Source organism: Monomorium pharaonis, chromosome 3, assembly GCF_013373865.1.
Source record: "Monomorium pharaonis isolate MP-MQ-018 chromosome 3, ASM1337386v2, whole genome shotgun sequence".
NCBI lineage: Eukaryota > Metazoa > Arthropoda > Insecta > Hymenoptera > Formicidae > Monomorium > Monomorium pharaonis.
Genome location: NC_050469.1, coordinates 13,703,046 through 13,726,579, shown reverse-complemented (window position 1 = coordinate 13,726,579; position 23,534 = coordinate 13,703,046). Strand labels below are relative to the sequence as shown.

Below are 23,534 nucleotides of genomic sequence, written 5' to 3'. Positions count from 1 at the left end.
CTCAGTACGGCTCGGCTAGCTCGCTTCCTCGAAGCGCTTAGGCAAATGCGACTAAATCTAGCTGCGATAAGTACTTCAACTAATGTTGCACGTGTACGATGTTATTTAATAATTTACTATACTTTATCATATTGTTGTTGTATCGTACTTCATCTTCTCTGCATTTTTATCAATTAGCACATATTTTTTTGTATTTTTATTTATGTATGCTATTATTTTTACTTCTACCACAAGTTCAGGTTCTAAGCTAGGCAACAATATCATTTTAAGATTATTAATTTATCTGACTCTTTATCTAATATTAGAAATTTAAAAACGGAACAGAATTTTCTATTTCTGATAAAATCTGAATCTCCTCTATGACTCATGGAATTATGGCTTTATACATAGACGACAGGTAAAATTATAATTAACGTATAATGTTACAAGGTAAATCATTTACGTTCTGCAGCTCGATTATTTTAACGCGCGTTGTTCCCCAATAAAATTGCTCGCACACCAAGAACGTGACGGATACAATTAAAATCAAGTGAGAAATGCGCGCGAAATTCAACTGCCGCGCGGTGCGTGCAGTCAAAATCCTTCCTTCGAGCGATCTCGAACTGGATCGTCATTTATCGATATCGCGATGACACGACGGTTATCGATATCGGATGGTAAATCCTCGACGTGACCCGCATTATCGATAATTCTACAGCGCGAGTTCTTACGATCGCGCTCGGATGGAGGCACCGACGAGGTTCGTCCGGTTCGCGTCGTCGTCGTCGTCGTCGTCATCGTCTCGCGCCCGTTCCTCTTTGTTGTCTCCTTCTTCCCGGACGCCGGACCCTTCCCTTCCCGCTCTTCACCGCGCGCGCGCGCGCGCGCGCGGCGGAACGGAACAGCGGCCGCGAACCATTGGCCGCCTCGCCCCCACCTCACCTCGCCCCGCGCTGCGCCTCATCCGGCCCCCCTCCCTCCCCTCCCTCCTCATTCCCTACTACCTCTTCGCCCGCGCGCCGCGCCGCACAACTTGAAAACTCTCTCGCGGTGCGGCGACGCGATGCGCCCCGTTGAAATCCGCGCGGCGGGACTGTCAATCGCGAGTCTCTCTCCGCCGCGAACGTCACGATCGGCGCGAGCGCGCGTCGCGGCCGATCCACGTACGCGCACCCGGCACCGCGCCCCGTCGCCGAGATATAAAAGAGTATAATACCCAACGCACGATCATGCCCCGGTCGCACACGCGCGACCGCGACGGCGAACGACGACCCGCTCGACCGCTCCGTTCCGAACGCCTCGTACGCCCGCGCGCCGAGTGAAACGTAAGTGTGTTTATAAGGAAAAGACGCGCGCCGTCTCTTTCTCTTTCCTTTTCTTCCTCTCGTACGCGCGCGCGCGCGCGCGCGCGCGTTACCGTCGTAAACGCCGCGCGCCGGTCGGCGCGTCGTCGTCGTCGTCGTCGTCAGGCTGAGGAGAGAATTTCAACGGAAGACGCGAGTGTCCTCCCGGCGATTCCTTCCTCCCCGTGATACCGGAAGTGTTTCTCGCCGCGCGAAGTGTCGGAAGTGTCGAAAAGTTGATGCCGGAAGCGCCAACTGCGGCTCCACCGTGAGATTCCACGCGAGCCGACCTCGGAACGCAAATCGTAACGGAGGTGCGTATGCACTTGGATACCCGAGATTTTTTTTTCTTCTCATTCCTCCTTCCCTCGCGGCTCAGCGCTCTAGCCGCGCGCTAGCCGCCACTTTATTTCCATGCACGCGTGGATCGTTCGATCGCAAATATACGAATGTGTAATGCAAATCGGAAAAACGATAAGGCACTTTCGCCTGCACATTCGCGATAAACGCCGATAAACGCGTTGCATTTTTTATGCAACAGTTTGGCGAATGCGCGTGTAAACGGGTGAATAGCGAGGTAACGGCATAGGTAACAAGACCGAATCGACAGTTTTAAGATTTCAATAAATTGCGAAATTTATAACGTAGCGTTTTATTTTGTAAAGGGAGAGAGGTGCGCGAAATTCGAATTGTCGCGCATTTCGCGACGCGACAGCAATGCGACGCAAGAAAAAAAAACAGTTTTGATTCCAGTTTTGATTGTTTTGAAGTCGTTAGAAATTTTGTAATGTCATTTATAAAGGCGATTTTGATGTAACAATTTAGTTTAACACGATTTCCGAGGCATAAAAACATCGTCAGTTCTTCGCTAAGCGTATAGAATTCTTATTAGAATTCCTTTCTTTTGCAGATAACTAAAAAAATCATCATTATTCAGTTATGTCGTTGTAGCGAATGAGCGATATTTATTATCAAACTGTTGCGTACATTAATCAAGTTTGACGAAAGCAATGTTGGAGGAGCAACAAAAAGAAAAGAAGCAGAGAAATATAATCGAATGAGAATTGTGATTAGTTCTTTTTCACTTTTTTCATACTCCCTTCATTTATAATTACTCGACTTGGAATTAGTTCTTGTACAGAGGAATAATAGTTTATTATTGTTGTTGTTGTTGTTGTTGTTGTTAAGAATGTGCATGTGTCACATTTTAAAGTATTAACAAAAGTTTAAAAAATTTACAGGTTGTTCTATGTGATCACGTTCAAATATCTCTGTAAAATTTAAATATAATTTTTGTATTAGTTGAAGAGTTGTTTAATTTTTTATTTATTCTTGATTTTTATGTAAAATCTCGTTTTGTATAAGTATTTATTTTCAAATTTGACGAAGAAATAGCATCACGAATTGAATCAAATTTTGTATGTGTACATTTGAATCCATTTACTCGTTAAAAAATTATTTATTTAAAACTGTAGCAAAATAGGATCATTTTGATTGCATTACAAGTCAAGTTTTTTGTTGTTTTTCTTTTTGTAGCTAGTATTTCAAATTAAAATTTGAATAAAAACTTACCTTCTAAGTTGAATTATTAAAATTTAAATGTTTACGTTCAAAACTCTTCTTGTCGTTAATTCGGAAAAAAGAATAAATCTAGGAACCCTGAAATAGGGTTTATTTTTTAAATTTTGAATATTTGAAGGTTCAAAAAAGTTCGAAGTTTGAAGCGTCAAATATTCGAAGTAAATTTCAAACTTCAAAGCTTAAAATTTTCAAACTTTAAAGTTAATTTCGAATATTCAAAATTGTCAAAAGTAACAGTCTTTCGTCTGAAGTTAGTAAATTTCAATATTTTTCAACTGGTATTATAAAGCTAAAACGTTAAGTAACATTGTAATAATTTGTAATTTTATTACAATACTCTCGTTGCGCCGGAAAATCTTTGTCTTGGTTATTCATTCCTTGTGACAATTTGGGTTATTGTTAATCACCATCATTTCCCTCTTCAAGGGATCAAGAGCACGGCCGGAAATATATGTTGAAAAAAATTCTTTTCCAGCGAAAGTCACGCATATGTGTTTCCTACGTACTCGCATGCAAATCGCACGCTAATTAAGCGACATCGTCGGAATGCCGTACGCGAAAGGGAGAACAAGCCGAGAAAGAGAGAGAGGGAGAGGGAGAGAGAGAGAGAGAGAGAGAGAGAGAGAGAGAGAGAGAGAGAGGAAAAATCGCTTAACTGTATTTTTCATCTTTGCGAGCATTCCGCGCTGGGACACTTACCAGATAAATAACCCCGGGTGTCGCGAGAATTTCCATGCTAATATACCGATCGTTAGACCGGCAGTCAATGTACTTATGGACACTTAGAGGGAAGCCAAAAAGGAGTGACAGCAGAAAGAGGAAGTGAGAGAGAGAGAGAGAGAGAGAGAGAGAGAGAGAGAGAGAGAGAGAGAGAGAGAGAGAGAGAGAGAGAAAGGGAGAGGAAGACCTCATCAACCTCGTCGTGTCGATATTTACATGAATATTCTACCGGGTTGGTATCCCAACGGCGCATCGAGAGTATATTACGGCGAGCTCTTTTTCTTCCTCCCCTTTTTTTTATTACGAGACGACGTCGATCACGCTCGCGAGCGCGTCGGGCTTCTTCTTTTCTACCTTCCTTTCTTCCTCTTCGCTCTTATCAGGAATAAGAGCGGTGACGCGCCGTCCCTGCTAGCCGTCGAATTGGGCCAGATCGAAAGGGTTCAATCAGCTTCTATTATCTCTCCTATATCAGGCGCAATTGAGAGAGATAACCCGCGATGGCGCGCGTACGAATCCTGGATTCGAAAACCAGTTCCATTCCACGCGACTATACTACGCGAAGCTCGGCCCGTTCGTCTCCCCCTCGTGCTCCTCTGTCCCTCTGAGAGAGTTCAATGGCACTCGCCACACTTGGGCCACATTGTACCGGGCGTTTTTCTCGAGCGGAGGCGCGTATATACGAGGACAAAAGGTGTACTTGAATCTCCCCGTCTGTCTCTCGCCGCGAGACGCCACGTGTCTCTCTCTCTTGAGCGAACGTCGGCGAATGTCGGATCGACCTACGTTGAGAGAGAGAGAGAAAGAGAAAGAGAGAGAGAGAGAGAGAGAGAGAGAGAGAGAGAGAGAGAGAGAGAGAGAGAGACTCCTTCCTCCTCTCATCGGCGAGAGAGTACTGTTCTGTAACATGTTTCCTATTTATTTGTCTGTACTTTTTCAGAGTATGTTTTCTTCTCTCGATAAGAGACGGCTTCTTCACGCGTTTACCCGGACGGTTATATTATCGCCGAGGCTTCATGCTCATTACGATCGTTCGCCATTCAAGCGGCAACTATATAGAGTATAACGGTAAACGGCGAGCACCGTCGGCCCGATCACCGCTATTTATGACATTATGGTTTGATATTCCCTGACTGTCGCCGCGAGTATCACGCGGAAGATCACAGGGATCTTTCATCGTTTGACACGCCTTTGACGATCCTTCGGAAGCTTATTTTGGAATTGTCTTCTTCGTTTCGAATCGTCCACGAGTCTTCATTCCGTATCGATCAATTCTTGTTCATTAATATTAATATTACGTACATGAATACATTAACTAGAACAACACACACACACATTGAATACCATTTATTTCCATATTTCTACCATTTTTATTTTTAACTTCTTTACATATATTGCTATTAGGTTAATTTTTTTTAATCTGATAAAGAAGCATCTTAATAGTTTTCGTAATTTAATACTAGAAATCTAAAACCCATCATTTTGACGGATTTGACTGTTTTAACGTTAATATTAATATTAATATTAAAAGTCTGGATGTGATAAGAAATATAAAAAAAAGTAGGGTTGTTACTTTTGACAATTTCAAATATTCGAAAAGGCTTAAAAATCTTTAAAGCTTCGAAGTTTGAAGTTAATTTCGAAGTTGTCTGAAAATAGTCCTAAAAACGGGACAATGGTCTGCGCGGTCAACTCCGAGAACCTTTTAAACTTTTATTTACTCGGATGCCTTATGCGTACGTTTGTAAAAGCGACGTTTCTAAAAGCGCTGCAGCACGTTAATTAATTCGCGAAGCGTTAATTTGACAGCAGCGGTAAAAACGTCCCGTTGCGTTTTCAGGATGAGAGCGAACCCAAGCCCGTCGAGCGGATAAAAGGGCGAGCTAGGTGACCAGGCAGACGGGCAATATACAAAATCGACGTTGGGGAAGAAAAGACGTGAAAACGATGGTGGTGGAATGGCTGTGCCCTGGACTCAGGCCGACCAGGAGCAACAGGCCTCGTCTCCTGCACTGCAAGGTGATACTCCTGGACGAGCACGAATTACTGCAGGACGTCCTGGTAAGTTTCCGGCCTCTCGACTACCTTCGACTTGCCTCCCCCCTCTCTCTCCTCCGTTTCCTTCGACCCTCATCGTGGATTCTCTCTAGAGATCACCGCTCGCAGTATCATCGTTCTCTGCAGAGTCGTCGGGTACGGATGAAGAAGATATGCGGCGTAATCTTTACCGGCATTCCGTGGCCCTATCCCGTAATTCGTGCACGTAGCCAAGTTGTAATTTAGCGAATTAATAGCATTTTCTTTCCCCCGAGTTCGTTTCTGGACGGTCGTTTCGTTGCGCCCCGGACTACCCCGGTCGGTTCGGTGCCCGCCGGCTACGGTGGTGGGTTATGGCCGACCGTCGGCGGCGACGGCGGCCTCCGCACGAGAGGAGGAGGCGCGTACATATCTCAGGGGGGTACCCGGAATTCCTATGGTCTTCTCTGTTATTAGACGATATGCCAAAATTGGCGGTGGGCCACCGTGGGCCTGGTACGATGGCGCGGCGGTAACGCCGTACCACCTCCTCCGCATCGCCGACGGCCGTGCCGCACACTAATTCTCGCGTCTTTTCAACCTTACCCGTTTCCCCCCTTCTTTTCTCGGGTTTTTTTTTCTCTCTTCCCCTCGGAATCGGTCTCTCGCGTTGCGCGTTCTCTCTCTCTCTCTCTCTCTCTCTCTCTCTCTCTTCTTATCCTCTCGCCGCTTCCCTTTCACCGTCTAGCTCATTTTGTCGATTAACATTCCGGACCTGTATAAGCACGAATCCTTCGCTGTGTGTATCGCGTACATACACGTGTAAAACGTCCGGAACGTAAAACCGAAATTCAGTCGGGCGCGACTTAAAAACGAGAAGATTGTTCCCCTGAGGAGGACACGATATCGGGCTCGAGTCAAGTTGCTCCGCACCGATTACGGAGGAGAAGTCGCGAAGAGAAGTAATCGAAATATTCGCCAGCGAACCTCTCGGCAAATACCTCTCGGCAGGGCGGCGGCGGTGATGGTGACTATCGCATGATACTCTCGCCCGAGAAGAAAACTGGTGGACGAGTTTCTGATTCCAAGGGGAGTTCCCTCGAAGTGAATGCATATTGGAAGCGGTGATCTAATCGCACATATTCTGACGTAATGGGATGCATGCTGGGAATAGGAACGAAGTCGTTTCGCGAAAATGTCAGCCGAGGACCCAGATAATCAAAAGCATTCTGAGCAAATTAACGCATCGCATGAGTTGTTATATACTTTTATTTGCTACACATTGGCTAACATCGAAATAAAACACATTACGAGTTCAGCAACGTGACTACTTATACGTACAATCAGTTAAGGACATTTTATAAGAGAGAAACCGTCAATAATATTGGTACGTTATATTGTTTGCGATATAACAGCAACATGACAGCAACGACTGATCGATAACAAATTTATTGCCGACATGTTGTTATCAATTTGCCGTTGTTAAAAGTAGAATTTATGTGAGTTCAATCTAACGGAACACAATATATTATCTCATCTTGTCCCGAGTTAGTCTAAACTAAGTTACTATAACGATCATCGGCGACATGACTGCAACATCGATACATTTGATTACTGAAAAGATACAGCCATGAGGAACGCAGGAAGGAGAAGGGGGAGTCGAAGAGGAGTGATCGCGCCGATAAGTGTGCGATCTCGCGCGCTCGCGCAATCGTTACACCGGTATCCAAATCCGTATCTTTCCGGTTTTATACCCTGCCCAGTCGTACAGAAGAAGAACCAGTCTCCTCCCCGGTAATTGCGGCATAATAGCGCGAAAGAATGACCACGAGTCAAGATACCGCGACCGGATAAACGTGTGTAACTCTTCTTTCCCCCCTCCCTTCCTCTTTCCAACTCAGAATATCAGATACACCCCGGCCGCCCAGCGTCGCGGTAGCAATTTCAATGGGATTAGCATAAGGCAGATCTTCGCTGCCGGACGAGCGGGTTCCCCGAACTGATGAGAATTTTTATTTGAGACGTCCCCGCCATCCTATCGGGGTATCATATCCTCACACTCATCCTCGTTAACGCCCGCGACACGCAACCCTCGCAATCTCCGACGCAACCCTCTATCCAGCGGAACGAAACCTCACTGGAGGTCTGGATGTATCAATCTCGCGATGATAATCGGGGAGCCACCGAAGGCAGGGAGAGAAAGAGAGACAAAGACCCGATGAAGACCCGATCGCATTTGTGGAATTTCCTCGAATTCCCGGTAACGTTCACCGCCGCCGTGATGATGATCACCTTGTCCTCCTCCTCGCCTCGTCGACGACGGACGGTCCAATTACACAAATGGCGCTTATAGCGTACGCCGCGGGCGATATATAACATTTGTTTTTCATCTTCCATTTCCCTCCTCTGCTCCTGTCACGATTTTGTTGCTACACTTTTCATTGACGTTACCGTCCGTGATCACGATACACCCGCAGGCAGAAATGAATCCTCCGTGCAATAAAGCGATCGTCGGTTGCCGTGTCGACGTTCAGTCTTCTCCTCCTTCGTGTCGTTACCGTTTGCCAGGTACACGGCTGCCCATTTTCGCCCCGCACGAAATTTTGCTTCTTTTTATCGCCGTTTTTCTCTCCCGCGGAATCGGCTTTCCCTTCACCCGTCTAGTGAGGGTGATCTGACGTCTACCACCGACATTGAGAAAATTGTCGATCGCGAACGATTTATCGCGAAACGATCTTCTTTCTCGGAGCTGGTCCTCGAAGCCCTGATGGGGACCAGTTCGATCTACGTTAAGGTGGTTTTGATTCCCACAACGAGTTCTAGGCTCTAGAGAAAGATTAGAATACCTAAATAAATGTTTAAATTACACCGTGCGTGAAAAATGAAAGAATACTCACTGGAATAACCGACTGCAGAGAGAGAGGGAGAGAGAAAGAGAGACAGAAAGAAAGAAATAAAGAATGGACAAACCAAAAAAAAAAGGGAAGAAGGATCGTTTGGAACACGCAAGTTGGAGATGATTACCTATCTCCTGAACCTATACTCGACTCTTCTAAGCCTTAGGCGAAAGAAAAAGGGCGAGGTCTTTCGTCTTCCTCTCCTCCTTCTTCCGCTTCTTTTACCGCGCGCTTCTCCCCGGCGGTCTCTCGCTTCTCTCGCGCTGTGTTCGTAAACGTTTTCTGCCACTTTCATTACGCCGCGTATTTCGCGTTTCCTTTCGTTTATCGACTCGTCCGGTCTAATCACTATCGGTCGCTTCCCTCGTCGCACTTCGCGCTCGTACGTCGCGGGGCGAAAAAAAAAAGAGGACATATTTACGCGTCAGATTTATATACATATTTCCCTTCCGACGTGGCGTATCGTCGTAAGCGCATAAATCACGAAACGAAGTGGGAAGATAATAACGCGCGTGTAAAATCTAACGATGAAAAACATGTCCGAGAGAATTTAAAAAGAGAGAGAGAGAGAGAGAGAGAGAGAGAGAGAGATATCCCGTTTGTTTCCCTTGGGGGAATGAAACAAACGAATGAACGTCACGGTCCGCAACCACCACAAGAGAGAAGTGGGAAACCGTCCTCCTGATTTCAATCTCCACCAGGGTGATTTAACGAGCGTACAAGTACCTCTCTCCCCCTCCCCTCTCTCTCTTTCTCTTTCTCTCTGAGAAGAACTAGGCAAGATGAGACTATTATAATAAAATTTTGTAGAACTAGAAGTGCACAAAAAACTTGTGCTACGAGGGTGTAAAGTTATACAATGCCTTACCGGCATTACAACGAAAATAAGAAGTTGCGAAAGAATTGATATGTTTAAGCGAATGTTAAAAAAGCATATTTTATGTAAATTTATGTAACACATAATAGCTGAGAAAGCTAATAAACTACAATCAATCAAAGGATCTCTCTCGCAATTGTACAAAATCCGGAAAGAAATTAATCATACATTTTATCATATGTGTATGCGTGCTCTTAATACGTCGGCGTTGATGTTGTTTATAATAAGCGCATGTATATACGTTTTCCAGAGCTCGAACCTGGGCCAGGAATTGTTGGATAGGGTGTTCAAGCATCTCAACTTGCTGGAAACTTCCTATTTCGGGTTGCGCTATCTCGATCACGGGAATCAGACGGTAGGAACTACAATCTGCTCAATCTACAACCTTGTAGCAAATTACTTTTGATTCCAATTATATAATTAAAAGAGATTTAGATCTCAATCTTGCATTTTTGCATTAAAACGTGTGAATTCGGAAACTAAAATAATTTTCTCCGCTGAAAGAAGAATTGTAATTACGAGTTACACGTACTTACATATATGCATTTCAGCAATGGCTCGACCAAAGCAAAAAGCTCGGCAAGCAACTGAAGATTCACAAAGGGGACCCTGGATCGGACGTTCACACTCTCTACTTCGGTGTCAAATTCTACGCGGCGGATCCGTGCAAACTTATCGAGGAAATTACCAGGTATATTCCCCCGATCTTCGTTCAAGGAGACATACGCTTCTATCTTGAATCATTCTTTTGAGAATACCTTTCGAAGATGTGCTCCGTCACGCGGTAACTTACCTCGCGTCATGTTTGCACAACTCAATCTTGAAACTGACGAGCGAATCATCCTTTAACCCTAGAATGCTATTTGTATTTTTTTTTACATTAACACCTCTGCAAAATTAAGAAGTTTTTCATTTTTTCCTGCTTTCTAGGTTGCAAGGTGTTAGAATAACTGAAGTAATGCTATTTTAATGTAAGCAAAATCTTACAAGATGTTATTTTAAAAGTAAAACTTTAATAACAGAAACTGCACTAAATCTCTTTAATGGAAATTTACGCTCATAATAGCACTCCAGGATTAAAGGTGAAACTACGAATAACATTCTGGGTATTCCCGTTTCCACTAACAATAACGATACACTTCGAGCAGAATATCGAAGGGATCGCTCGCGAGTTCGTTCCGGCGCGTACGTTATGCGGATAATACGAACGATTTTTATTCGACGTCACGCTTCCGTGCAAACGATTCTTTCACGCTTGGCGTCTCGAAATTCCAGGAAATTCCAGGGACACATCACACACGGTACATCGCGGACGCACGAGAATTTCACGTGCGTCGAATTTCTTGAAGCGCCCTTACGTATTATACATACATGCACGCGCGCGCGTACGCGTGGCTCGCGTCAGCGCGACGACGTTTCGCGACGTTATCCTCGCTCGTGCGCGTACAGTTAATCCGAGAAAAGTCATACAAATTCTCGCCGCACTCGAGCGATTTTGTAACGTAAAGTGTAAAGGATCACCCGCAGTATTTTTTAACATTCCAGCGTCGAAAAAATTAAAATAACGTCACAACAAAATTTTTTTTACTGATCTAAAATCCATACCTATTTTTTATTCAAAGATTTTGAGACTCAATTTGTACAATAGAAACAAATTGAGTCTCAAAATCTTTGAATAAAAAATAGGTATGGATTTTAGATCAGTAAAAAAAATTTTGTTGTGATGTTATTTTAATTGACGGTCTCAACAGATTGATGTTATATATATATATATATATATATATATATATATATATATATATAACATCAATCTGTTGAGACCGTCTAAACATCCTAAGTCATTTATATTATAAAATCAATTAAGAATATTAATATGAAAGTTTATTTTATAAATTCTAAATAATGTTTTTGAATGAGGTTTGAGTTGAAAAGTATTATAAACTATTAGTGTCTTTACATGTTTATTATAATACACAAAGTTTGTATCACGTTTTTGTAAATGTTTATTTTTGTGAAAAGTATTTTATATATACACTGGCGCAAAAAAAGAGACAAAATATCATATAAAATATCATATTGATACTCAAAATTCATGATATTCAAGAAATACCGTGTTTGTTCGCTAAAATACCCTAAAATGCAGTGCAAATTTTAAACTCGTGTGCAATCAACAAAAAAACATCGTATCGACATTTTTTTTAAATTGCTTAGAAAAGAATGAACTTTAAGAATCTGAATTAATATTAGCAAGATTTTAATGAGAAACTTGTGAAAAATCATAACAAACTTTTACTTTTTTTAATTAAAAAAAACATGTTTGGTTTTCATGCGATACAAAAGGTTCACACTTAATAAATCAAACTTTCGCCTAAGGATTCTCAAAGTAGAGTCTTTGCTCTTTAATTTAAAAAAAAGTACATGTAATTTGGATGTTTTTTCGCAAAATTGCATTACTACAGTTAAAATTTTTGTCTCGTTTTTTTGCGCCAGTGTATATATGTAAGTTTTATATTTATAGAATAACAAATATGACACGAAAGATTATTTTTAATAATTCTGCAAGAGCAAATTTGATAAGTTAATAACTTTACATTATAGCAACTCAGCCGTATTTGAAATTACTCTGAAATGAAAGTATAATTTATCCTTTTTTAAAATAACTTTTCTCTGTGAACATTTAAATACATTCATAACAAAAATCCGCAATAAAAGCATTTTACTAATTAATCTCTTAATTTTTTTAAAACTTACTGTTTAGACATAATAATAATAAGCTGCTTAATATACTTTTTTTGTATATTATTTTTTTAGTTTCTCTTTACTTTTTAAAGAAAATATTGATTGAATCTATATACATAATGTTCTCAGATAATAGTAAATTATATATAATAAAATTATATATAACAATAAATAATATGTAGTTAATATAACAATGACTTTTAACTTTAAGTGTAAAAACCATCTCAATGATCGTTTACGCAAAAAAAGAGATAACTATTCTTGGGTTAATTCCCGCGTTCTGTGGCGCGCGAGACAAACGCGTATAAAAATTATGTTTTCCGCCTCGGTGCGCTCCCGATACGCTCAGCCTTGTCTTGTATCTTAAGTACCACTATTTGCTATTGAAACGAAGAGAGGGAGACGGCGAATCAACGGCATGGTTTGTGACTTGTGTTCCACAGGTATCAATTCTTTCTGCAAATAAAGCAAGACATTCTGCAAGGAAGACTGCCCGTATCCTTCGACCTAGCTGCAGAATTGGGGGCTTACGTCGTTCAATGTAAGCTGTGTCATTCATCCTTTATATCTCTAAAGTACACAGATACACGTTTCTTATTATAATATTTCTTATGCACACTCGGATTTATCTTGTAAATACGTGCGGCCATTCATCCTGCGAGAGGAAGAACGGATAAAGTATTAAAATTACGCGGGAGGGATAGCATTCACAAAAACGCGGAAAATATGGAGATTTACATATATATGGCATAAGGCAGAGCTAAACGCGAGCAAACAGAACGCACGCCCGCTGCAGTGGTCCACTCGTTACAGTTATCTGCCAGGGAGATTCAAAGTCGCACAGATAGAAAAAGAGAAGGCAAACTAAAATACGTCCGTGTTTGCATCTCATCGCCATCAAAAGGGATGAATATCCCTTTTTTCTATTCAACGATAATACAGCGTGTATACAGCGGAAAAGAGCATAGCGTGCGAAGGACGAAGACAGACGTAACGGGAAATAGGAATGGGTTGAGAAAAAAAAGCGCGCTTTTCTCTTTCTTTTCTCGCAATGTTATTGCAGTCGGTGCAGCGCAATGAAATTGCGGTTTTCTGACAGTAACTCTTATTTTAATATTTTGCGCGGTGACATTTCTCCCGCTACGATCTGCGATCTTTTATTTTTAGTTTTCATCGACGATACTACGCGAAAGTGAAAATAATTTGATCCATTTTTCTCCGCATTTACACGAGAATATACAGGGTGTCCTAAAACATGTGAGTCAACGCTCGTAAAAAGGTAGAAGCAATCGAGATGAACATAAAAGTCCAATATTGTCTTGGGTTAAGCCCACCAATAATCGAGATATTAATGTATGGAATCTGCAAATAATCTAATTAATTTCTATCGTAATTTGAAACAGTAAATTAATGAAAGCTTATTGTACATTCACGATAGATTTTTTCTTCCGTGTTATGGCGGATCGAGTTCTTCCCTCGGCGCGCTCTCATTCGCATAATTTGAAAAATTAATACCTCGATTATTGGTGGACCTAACGAAAGACAATATTGGACTTTTATGTTCATCTCGATCTCTTCTACCTTTTTACGAGCGTTGACCACATGTTTTAGGACACCCTGTATTATAATTATTTTTTTTTATTCATATTCGAGAATAATGTGCTGTTCTTTCAGCGGAACTTGGGGATTATGATCCTCGACGACACTCGCCCGGATACGTCACCGAATTTCGGTTTCTCGCCAACCAAACTACGGAGCTGGAGAATCGTATAGTAGAGATTCACAAAACCCTCATGTATGTCAACTGTGATGTTTAGTATTCGAATAGTGTCCGTTAAGACTATCCGACGTAGTGTTTCTACATTGTGGACAATCGATCGGCTGCCACAAGTCCATAACTTATACGATCTCTGTGTATTTGTGAAGTACATTCGAGTCCTTATAAAAAATAAAATCAAAAAATCGAATTGTGCGAATAAAATTCTGAAAGCGTCACGTATCTTTATTTTAGCAGAATCAAGCAATTAATATTTTATTAATAACTTGTATTTATATTAAGAGATAATAGTAAAAAAATTGAGCGCGTGAAAGTAGCATAAAATGTTAAACTGATTTAATTTTTGAACGAGCACGTATTTGTGATTTTTTTTTTTTTCAGAGGACAGTTGCCTTCAGCGGCGGAATTAAATTATCTGGACAAAGTAAAGTGGCTGGAGATGTATGGTGTAGATTTGCATCCCGTGCTGGTATGTAGACATGTTATTGACGTCGATATGACTGACGCCACGACCACGTTAATCTCTCTTGCGATATCGTGCAATTTTCGCTTGTAGGGCGAGGATAGCGTGGAATATTTTCTGGGCCTAACACCGAGCGGAATAATATTGCTGCGTAACAAGACCAAAGTGGGAAATTATTACTGGCCTCGAATAAATAAAATCTACTATAAGGTATAATTTCGACAATGTTGTTAGCTCGTTAGACCTTTTGTCTCTTTTTTTAAGTTTTCTTTTCCAGTTCTTTCTTAAGTAAATTTGAGAACTTATTTTACAATAAAACAACGAAACACTTAAAAACACGCTACAGTACTGGCGTGTGTTGATCTTTTCTTCGAATATCTTTTTCTTTTGTCTTTTTTACGACATGCCGAAACGAAGTTGCATCAACTTCCAGGGCAGGTACTTCATGTTGAGGGTAAGCGAAAAGAATTCTGAGGAACGAACGCACGGCTTCGAGACGCCATCGAAAGGAGCCTGCCGTCACCTCTGGAAATGTTGCTTGGAGCATCAAGCCTTTTTCCGATTAATGGCGACTGGCCCACCGCCTCTTAGTCCGTATTCACGCTTCCATTCGTATAGTCCTCCGTCCACTTTGGAGAAGCACGCAGCCATTAGACGAAATCCACCGCCGTTCCAAAGGACTCCCAGTCGGAGAGCGCAAAGACGAGTCGTCGAGGGCCAGGAGATGGTCGGTTCATTCGTCGAAACGCCCGTCACCATAATCTCGAATCCGGGCAGTAATCCATCCAGCGGTAACGTATTGTGCAACACGCAGAGGCAGCTGAACACCTCGAGTCCCAGAAGCACGAGAAGCGCGCCGTGGACGCAGAGTCAGCCCCGTGGCCTTTACACCTCGTCTAGTCCTCGCTCCGTTCGCTCCGCGGGAACGGCGCCGGCTGTTAGTTGACATCTCATATACGCTCGCGTTTCATTCGGCTATGCTTAATCCGTCACAAAGTTGATCATAAATCAGTCTGCTTAAACGAGATGTGTATGCGTCATAGATATACGCGCACACGACGTAACAATACCAAAGAATCAACTCTGTTTGACGGGTCAAGCATGTCCAAATTACGCATTATACGTTTCCGTTATTGAATTGCTATTAAAACACTGTCTGTCGATGCAGCTCTTAAGTAGACTTCAACGTCGGAGCAGCTCGGTGGAGAGTCAAAGCTCGGGGGATAGTCATAGTCGCAGTGGTCACCGTAGGCGAAGTCATAGTCATAGTCATCGTCGACACAGCAGGCATTCCGACTGCGAATCCGAGCTTTCGAGAAGTTCAGACACGCGATCCGGGCATCGAAAGCATCGCAGAAAACACAGAAACTCCCGTTCTTCTAGGTACACATTTACATATCAACCTTAGTTACTTAGCGTTACGTTCGCTCTCATCGCGATAGCATCTCGTTCCCACAATTGTTCTATAAGAAAAGTACTTCCTCGAGTAAATTTAAATCGCGAACCCTTATGAGCATTAGTGTATAATTAAAGCAGTTTGATGATAATGAGCCTTGTTCCCATCAATGACGGGGTTCATTAACCTTCGTTCATTAACATTATTATTTTGAATAAATTTCATCTTAATATAAAAGGATCTTTTATAGATTATTTTTAGAACATTATAAATATGTCTCTTATAAAATAGATCGATAAATGCTAATTTAAGTGTTATTTTTTTGTAGACACGAGCTTGTAGACTCGGAGCCGCAATGGAGAGAAGCGCAAAAACGGAAAGGGGAAGGCGTGCAGAAAGCTATCGTGAGTATCGTTATTGGGTCGTTATTGTGATACGAGGCTACTTTATTTGTAATATTTGATTAGCTAATGTGTCGTAGGTGAGTCACACGGAGCCCAGAAGAAGGCATAGAAGCAGACATCGAAGTCCTTCTCAAAAGCAGCCACTACCGGACGAACTTCGAAAGTACATATATATATCAAGTGTTACGAGTGTGACAGCTATTTTATGAGATACTCGACAGACTTTCACAGACCGCGGAAAATTTTATTTTTCTAATACTCTTGAAGATTTTTTTCTAATATTGCAACTTGGATTTACTGGACAGATTTTATTTTTGTCTTTAATATGTTTTACGAGACAGTTTATTGATGTGTTTTGTGAGTGATAGTATAACAGTTTAACATATTTTTTCAGACATTTGGAATTTGGCCTAATCGACACTAGTGGGATGAGCGAACAGCAACGTCGAGAGATATCTTACACGGTGGTACAGTCGCAATCTGTACAGCAACCTCCCTTACAGTCTAACAATTCTCGATTGGATGACACAGATTCATCGTCCCTGCCTAGGTACGATGATCTCAAGACGGCCTGCAATCTCCACAATCATCCTCCGCAATTGGAGGATGAGACGGGATCCGTAGTCATTGTTTAGTTACCCCCTCACCCTCACCTCAATATCCCATGCATGTATTTTTATTTATTTCGAGCATGTATAGTATCTATGTACTTTAAGCATGCCCCCCTATTATTTATTCGAAGCATGATGGATCCTTATAATAAATAAGTGAAATTAACTTGCTTGTCGCACCTGTTTATTTTTACGTCCTAGCTGTGGCACTCACTCGCTTCTGGCTGTGTTCCATAGAATTTTAAAGGCGTTGTGTTGTGCCAATCGTCTTTCATACTGGGGTCGTGTATTTTTTATTCGTGTGTTTTTATCTCTCATGCATTATGTATATTATACGGTATGCGCCATGTATTTGTGTAATAAATATTGGTATCTATAGGAGGACGGACGATGATGTCAACGTTCGGGGCTCGGAGCACTTCGTGCATCGAGTCTCTCTTATGACACTCCTCGTATATCCTATTCGATTTCCCCATACGTTCCCGGCGCACCTTGTTTATCTTATTTTTTGCAAAATCTATATTTTCAAAAAATTACGCTTTAAAGTACGCCGTGATATAATTTACAAAAAGAAAAAACGAATGCATATTAATGGAGTCTGTGATTGAAATTATGTTATTAAATTTCGATAACACGTGCATCGTGAGAACATAGCCAATGTGTGTATATTAACTGTATGTGTACTAAAACAAAGAAAAAAAGACGCATCGATTTGAGTCGAGTACAGTGGACCTGATGGTCGCTAAAACGACTGAGATGTCAGACTGTCAAGGATTCCCTTTCAGAACTATCGGATCTGTTGGCAAAAGAGAGAGGAGACTCGTGCGGCATTATCGTGATGGAAGTTATAGCATGCTGTCAGCAACATCTAATCGAGTCGAGGCAAAGTTTCCCGAGGCTCGAAACGAATATAGCACGAGGAGGGACTTTTGTTATACTCGTAGCAACCGAATGTCAATAGGCAATAGCAATGTGGACAGTGGACTCGGAGAAAGCACGCCGCAGGATTTTTCAAGCTGCTGCTCAAGTTCTGCCGACAGCAATAAGCCTATTCATGTAGTATGTATCCCAGTTTGCTCTCGCATTTTTACTATATCATCTTTGCTAAAATAAACTATAATCGAACGATGCGGATTTTACTTCATAATTAGTTATTTAAGAATAATAAAAGTTGAGAAATAAATACGAATTTCGTATGTAACTCGTGCTTATTTCTCGCAAACAAAAATTTAATATTAATTGTGAAAATATTTATTATACGTACATTTTTATAACATCAACACCAAATACTTCTAGGTACAGAAGCTAAAATTTCCTATTCGTCCTTTAAGTTTTGGCTTTCAATCGAGTCATAAAATTTCTAAAGGCAATCCCTAGGCGATCAATAATATTGTATAATATTGTATTCTAGACAATTCTAAACAAATTTAATATCGTTTCTAAACGATCAATAATATTGTGCAATAGTATTGAATATCTAGGGACTGCTTAAGATCGGCGTCAGAACCGCGCAGAACCTCCTTTTAGCGACAAAATTTTTATACATCTATGCATGCTAGTAATTATACATAGCTTTGTTTTACGTGAAGTAATAACTTAATGTAGAATGATACTGTTCTTCTAAATAGTAGATTAGTAAAACGGTTTTGTTTGGTATAGACACAATTGCAATTAGGGGGAGAGGTACACTATGAATTGCCTTCAAATCAAGAAATCTACCCTCCTGTTGACACTACTCTGGACGCTGTTCTTCAACCCATTATATCGTAAGTGCTTGTTTTTGTCGCTTTGCGCTTTCTTCTCACTCATACAAAATATCAAATCAGATTCTCAATTTGATTTGTACCTGGCTTTATTAATATCTAATACATTGTGCAACACTTAAATTTATACTTTTGAATAGATATAAAAAAAGTTGATACATTATATAATATTGAAAAAGTTCTCACTATATTACCTTGATAGTATCGCTCGATTTAATTTACATGATAAAATTTGATTGTTTCAGAACTTTAACGAGGAGGCAGCGGAGCCGCCCGAAATAATTGTAAAACTTTAATACAAAACGAAACAATTTTATATGCACTTGTACATGTAAGATAACGTTCATACCTTGATTAAATATTGATATTTGTGGATCGTTGGATTATATGAGGCGAGATGTTGTTGAATAAAAACAGTATGATTTAGTCTCCATGAACGTATTCCTACATACAAATCTTAAATTTAACTTATTTAACTATCTTTTGATGCCATATGTCTCATGAGATTGCCTATGAATTTTTCCATTTTCTTCAAGTCCTGTGCTATTTCTGTTTTATATTGGAGGCACTGCAAACAATTTCAATTATAGTTAATTCCTATATTCTTAACAATGGGAATAGTAGCAGAAATTAATTATATAAATAAATTCTTTTCCTTGGTCAAAGGATAGATTTCCAAAATTGCTTACCCGTCGATTATCTGTTAATTTTAAACACAAAACTCCTTTACTGTGGCAATACTTCATTGTATATCGAGTCTGAAATAAAACAGAAAAATTAACACATGCAAATAATTTTTCACTCATATTTATATTCGCATGTGGTCATTTACTTTAATATATAACATTTGCAACATCAAAAACCAAAAGATTAAAAGTAATCGACAAAACATCTTGTACATTGTCAAAAATTTGATAAAGATAAATCATTGATAAAAACTTGTTATTTTTTAGTTTCGTAGGTACACAATTGTAAATAATTTTTAAACGTTTATAAATTTTAAGCAAATTGGGCATTTTGAGTGATATAAGTCATGTCAACGCTGGCAATTATTATGCTCTTCCAGCATGTACTCTTAAGTTGCATAATGCAGAGTGAAAGATTCTCGTTACTGTAGAGTATTGAAAATTATAAACAACGTTAAAGATGATAAAGAAAATACGATTATCTTATAAAACATACGTTCATCGGGTCCTGAAGATATAACCTCTCGGCGCCTCTCTCGAATTCTTCCCAAGAGTTCAGATATGTCATCGTTATCACCGACAAGGCGATGTACAGTTTATTTTCGCGAAAAACAGTATATACGAAGAGAACTAACGTTGCAACGATCCTTGAGCAGTCCTAAAACCTCAAACGTTCCTCACGAAGCGGACAGGACACTCGCGAGTCGCGAGATTGTCATCAAGCGTCACGTGTATCGGTGACATCGCAGTGATCGCAGTGTATACTCGACGATGGCGCAAGTGGCGAGGAGTTTTCCAATGCGTTTCGGAACGCGGTGATATGCCGAAGTTGCCGAACGCCGTAAAGTATCGAAGGATGATAAAAGCGGCAAACAAATTCACCAGTCACAGAGCCGAAGCATAATATAATTTTAAAATTCATTCTTTATTAACTTATATTATAAGTAACTATTATTGCATAAGAATTCGTGAGAAAGTGAAATTTGAATATATTTCTCATAGAGATAATGAAAAAATTTTCTAAATAAAAAAAAAACGATTTGAGATTTTGATAAGGATTCGAATCGAGGACGATTAGAATAGCATTCTATTTCCACAATAATATTTCCACGGGGAACCCGACTATTGAAAATCGAAACGCATATTATACCTGCACTGCATTCCTTTGTTGGTAGTTATTCCAGAGGAACGCGAACCCTTGTTCTCTCTGTCTGGCTCAGACGATTTTTTGTTTTAAGACGTCCGCGACGATCAGCCAACATGATTTGGGGTAAGGCGATTTGTAAACATCAATATAGTAAATCGTGTCGAGATATTTCCTCTCATTCAGTCAAAATGTCACAGTGACGTCGCTTTTCTGCTTTGGGTCGGACGAGTCGTCCGTTTGCACGTTTCAAAATAAAAAATTATGACAAAATTTGTAATTTTATTATGTTTAATTCCCCATTACAGCAATGATCCTGCGAGCGGGCAAGATGTACTTGCCAGAAATTTCGAAAACTGTTCACTTGACCATGGCGAGTTTAGACACCACGTCGACTGGTAAGACGAAGACAACATCGAAAAAAAAAAACATCTTGTGGAATATTTAAGACCGCGGTCTGATTTACTACGTTCAAAGCGCTATAGGTATCATTTTATCTCTATTTATTTTAGCAGGACGATAAAGATGGAACTATGTTAATAACATTTTGAGTATAAATTGGATCGTAGCCTAAAAGATATTATCTATTCCCATACAAATGTGTATTCATGTAATTTCCAAAGTTGCCCTAACTTATTTTTTTCAAAAAATCAAAAATAAAGTACATTTATTTTATATTGATTTTGTAAGTTAAAAAAAGTATGTTTATAATTTTTTATAAATTCATAAACTCACATTCAATAGCAGCTGGAACTTTTTATTTGTATGGATATTAAAGTACTCTTTGCTCTAATGTGCCAACCACATGGATTATACATTTAGGCTGCGTTCCAAGATTTACTGTCAGTACTGAAAATATACAGTCCATGTTGCATATAATATAGATTTTCTGTACTGGTAGTGAACACAGCCCTAGAAGAGGCCTGTTTTTTATCACTGCACTGCTGCACTGGTGCAATAAGAATAAGACAGAAATATTTTTTCCCATTTTAACTTATTACACCAGTGCAACAAAGAAAAACCATATGTGGGCAGTTTTTCTACACAATATATCAGTGTGCAATTTTTAATTCAAAGATAATTCTTGTGCACAGTTTTTCCACGTACAATTTTTTTGTGTACAATATATTTGTGTAGAATATTCTGATCGTGTACAATTATTTTGTGTAGAATATGATCAGTGCCTTTTTTCTTTTATTTTACATATACTTAAGTATGAATTATATGTGTGCGACCAAAGAAACGAATATGGCGGCCTTTTTTGCCATGAACTGTTTCACTAAAGCTTATGCACCGTTTCCTTCTTTCTTAGTTTATACAAGACATCTTAAAAGATATCTTTAAGATATTTGTTAAATAAGATATCTTTTATATTTTTACAGGGTATATTTAAATGTTGTATAAAAGATAGATCTTTTAGATTGTTAAAAAATATATTTTTTTATATACACTGGAACCTCGCGTTAGTAGACTGTTCGGGGCTCAAGTCTACTAATGTAGAGCTAGTGATCTTCTATTGCTGGGTTTCATTCCCACTTCGTGAAATTCAGGGACGTGGCGGCATCGTCATTTAGCCAGGTTATGATTATACTTTACGACTAAATGTATTCGGGACTTAATTTATAAAACTTAAATGTATTTAAAATTTATAAATATATATAAAACATTTTTTTAACGAATTGATTAAATCTCGCACAAATCTTTATCTACACGAACAATAATGTAACTATACGAAATTTATTTACTACCCAATTGCACTGCTATCCCCCACTTACGCTACTCACTTGCGCCGAGTGGATATGGAGGGGATAATTTCTATTAACACGGAGTTCCAGTGTATATATTTTTTTTAAGTGAAAAATATCTTAATGCATCAACAAATATGTCAAGTAAACGCACATTATATTAGACGTTTTATTTGCATCGTGATTTATATTCTGTGGAGCAATGTTGTATATATCTGAAAATTTCTTTTTTTTTTGCAGATAATCAACCGGTGCAAGTAACAATGGTGATTGAAAATGTAAAATATCTGCTTTGTACTTTGCACAACGATAGTGGTATATGGCAAGTACCACTCAACATAATTCTTAATAAGGAAACTGCTGTCACATTTACATGCAATGGTTCAGGTTGCGTACATCTAACTGGATATTATAAAGATGAAATATCAGCAGACGATTGGAAAGAAAATCAGGTTACTCGTAAATGATACAGAGAATCTGGTGCTAGATAAGTTGAAACAGATAGATGTAATCCAATGTATAGACTTAACTGTTTAGATAGAACTATTCAATTTATTAAAGAAAAAGCAATATCTTACACTGAGAATGGCTGGCTGGTTGAAAAATTAAGAGAAACGGAAGAAAAACCCCAAGAAATGAAGCAAAGAGATGAAAAATTTGTTCAAAAAATTGCACAATTACTAAAAAAAACCTTAAGAAAAAATTTAAAAGGGACAAGAAGCTGAGAAAAGACAAGATTGGAAAGAAAAAATCTTGAAAAATAACACCTTTTACAAAGGTGTAGCTGCAAATCTTTATGATAATAATGGTTCTGATGATGCGTCTGATGAATTGTCATTATGGGAGACTGAGCAGCAAATAGAATTTAAAATAAAAGATGTAATATGTGCTGTGCAAATGCAGGATCTAAAAATTGGTACTGGCAAAGCCGCACAAGATGGCGACTACGTCAAAATTTATTATGTGGCTTGTGTTCTTAGGGATTCTAAGAGACCAAAAATTGACGAATGCAGAGACGGTCGAGGCTTGGTAGTCCATCTTGGTAATATGACCATGCTCTCTGGTCTAGAATTGGGAATGATGGGAATGAAAGTTGGCGGAAAGTGTCGTCTTATAATACCTCCCGAAATGGCGTAAGTATTCTTTTTTACACTTCTCAGGGTAGGTTGTTCCAACTTCTTGATAAACTTATCTATCAGGTAAATATATGTCTTCATTTATTGAGAAAAAAAAGTGAAGATAGACACATGCTTATCTGATAGGCAAGTTGATCAAGAAGTTGGAACAACCGGCTCTTACGCATTTTAATTTTTTTTACATTTCTGTATTTTAATGGATTGTTCATAATTTTTTAAAAATTTATTCAAGTGTGATGTCTGTCAAACGTTTTTTA

The 23,534-nt window shown here is 39.7% G+C and overlaps 3 protein-coding genes across 4 annotated transcripts; 2 read left to right on the top strand and 1 right to left on the bottom strand.

Annotated features, from left to right (window-relative positions):
• The first annotated feature begins 1,028 nt into the window (after positions 1-1,028).
• Positions 1,029-18,997, top strand: LOC105831386 (band 4.1-like protein 4). Of its 2 annotated transcripts, none has more exons than XM_036285080.1 (16): positions 1,029-1,304; positions 5,464-5,684; positions 9,664-9,768; positions 9,965-10,104; positions 12,596-12,693; positions 13,827-13,947; positions 14,311-14,398; positions 14,486-14,602; positions 14,826-15,329; positions 15,561-15,775; positions 16,117-16,192; positions 16,270-16,355; positions 16,587-16,742; positions 17,589-17,862; positions 18,463-18,569; positions 18,812-18,997. In XM_036285080.1, exons 2-16 carry the CDS (start codon positions 5,571-5,573, stop codon positions 18,846-18,848), a joined length of 2,238 nt encoding a protein of 745 aa, XP_036140973.1. In that variant the 5' UTR covers positions 1,029-1,304; positions 5,464-5,570; the 3' UTR covers positions 18,849-18,997. The 2 variants fall into 2 exon arrangements, with proteins under 2 accessions (XP_036140973.1, XP_036140972.1); XM_036285079.1 differs by having other exon boundaries at positions 1,029-1,636.
• Positions 18,631-19,969, bottom strand: LOC105831387 (signal recognition particle 9 kDa protein). The gene is made up of 3 exons (XM_012671471.3): positions 19,749-19,969; positions 19,256-19,324; positions 18,631-19,134 (listed from the first exon to the last, which is right to left on the bottom strand). Exons 1-3 carry the CDS (start codon positions 19,818-19,820, stop codon positions 19,039-19,041), a joined length of 237 nt encoding a protein of 78 aa, XP_012526925.1. The 5' UTR covers positions 19,821-19,969; the 3' UTR covers positions 18,631-19,038.
• A 1,382-nt stretch (positions 19,970-21,351) lies between these two features.
• Positions 21,352-23,345, top strand: LOC105831375 (FK506-binding protein 4-like). The gene is given in 3 exon segments (XM_036284748.1): positions 21,352-22,605; positions 22,636-22,848; positions 22,850-23,345. Coding segments are annotated over 3 exon segments (843 nt in total). The 5' UTR covers positions 21,352-22,404; the 3' UTR covers positions 23,279-23,345.
• Positions 23,346-23,534: the final 189 nt, after the last annotated feature.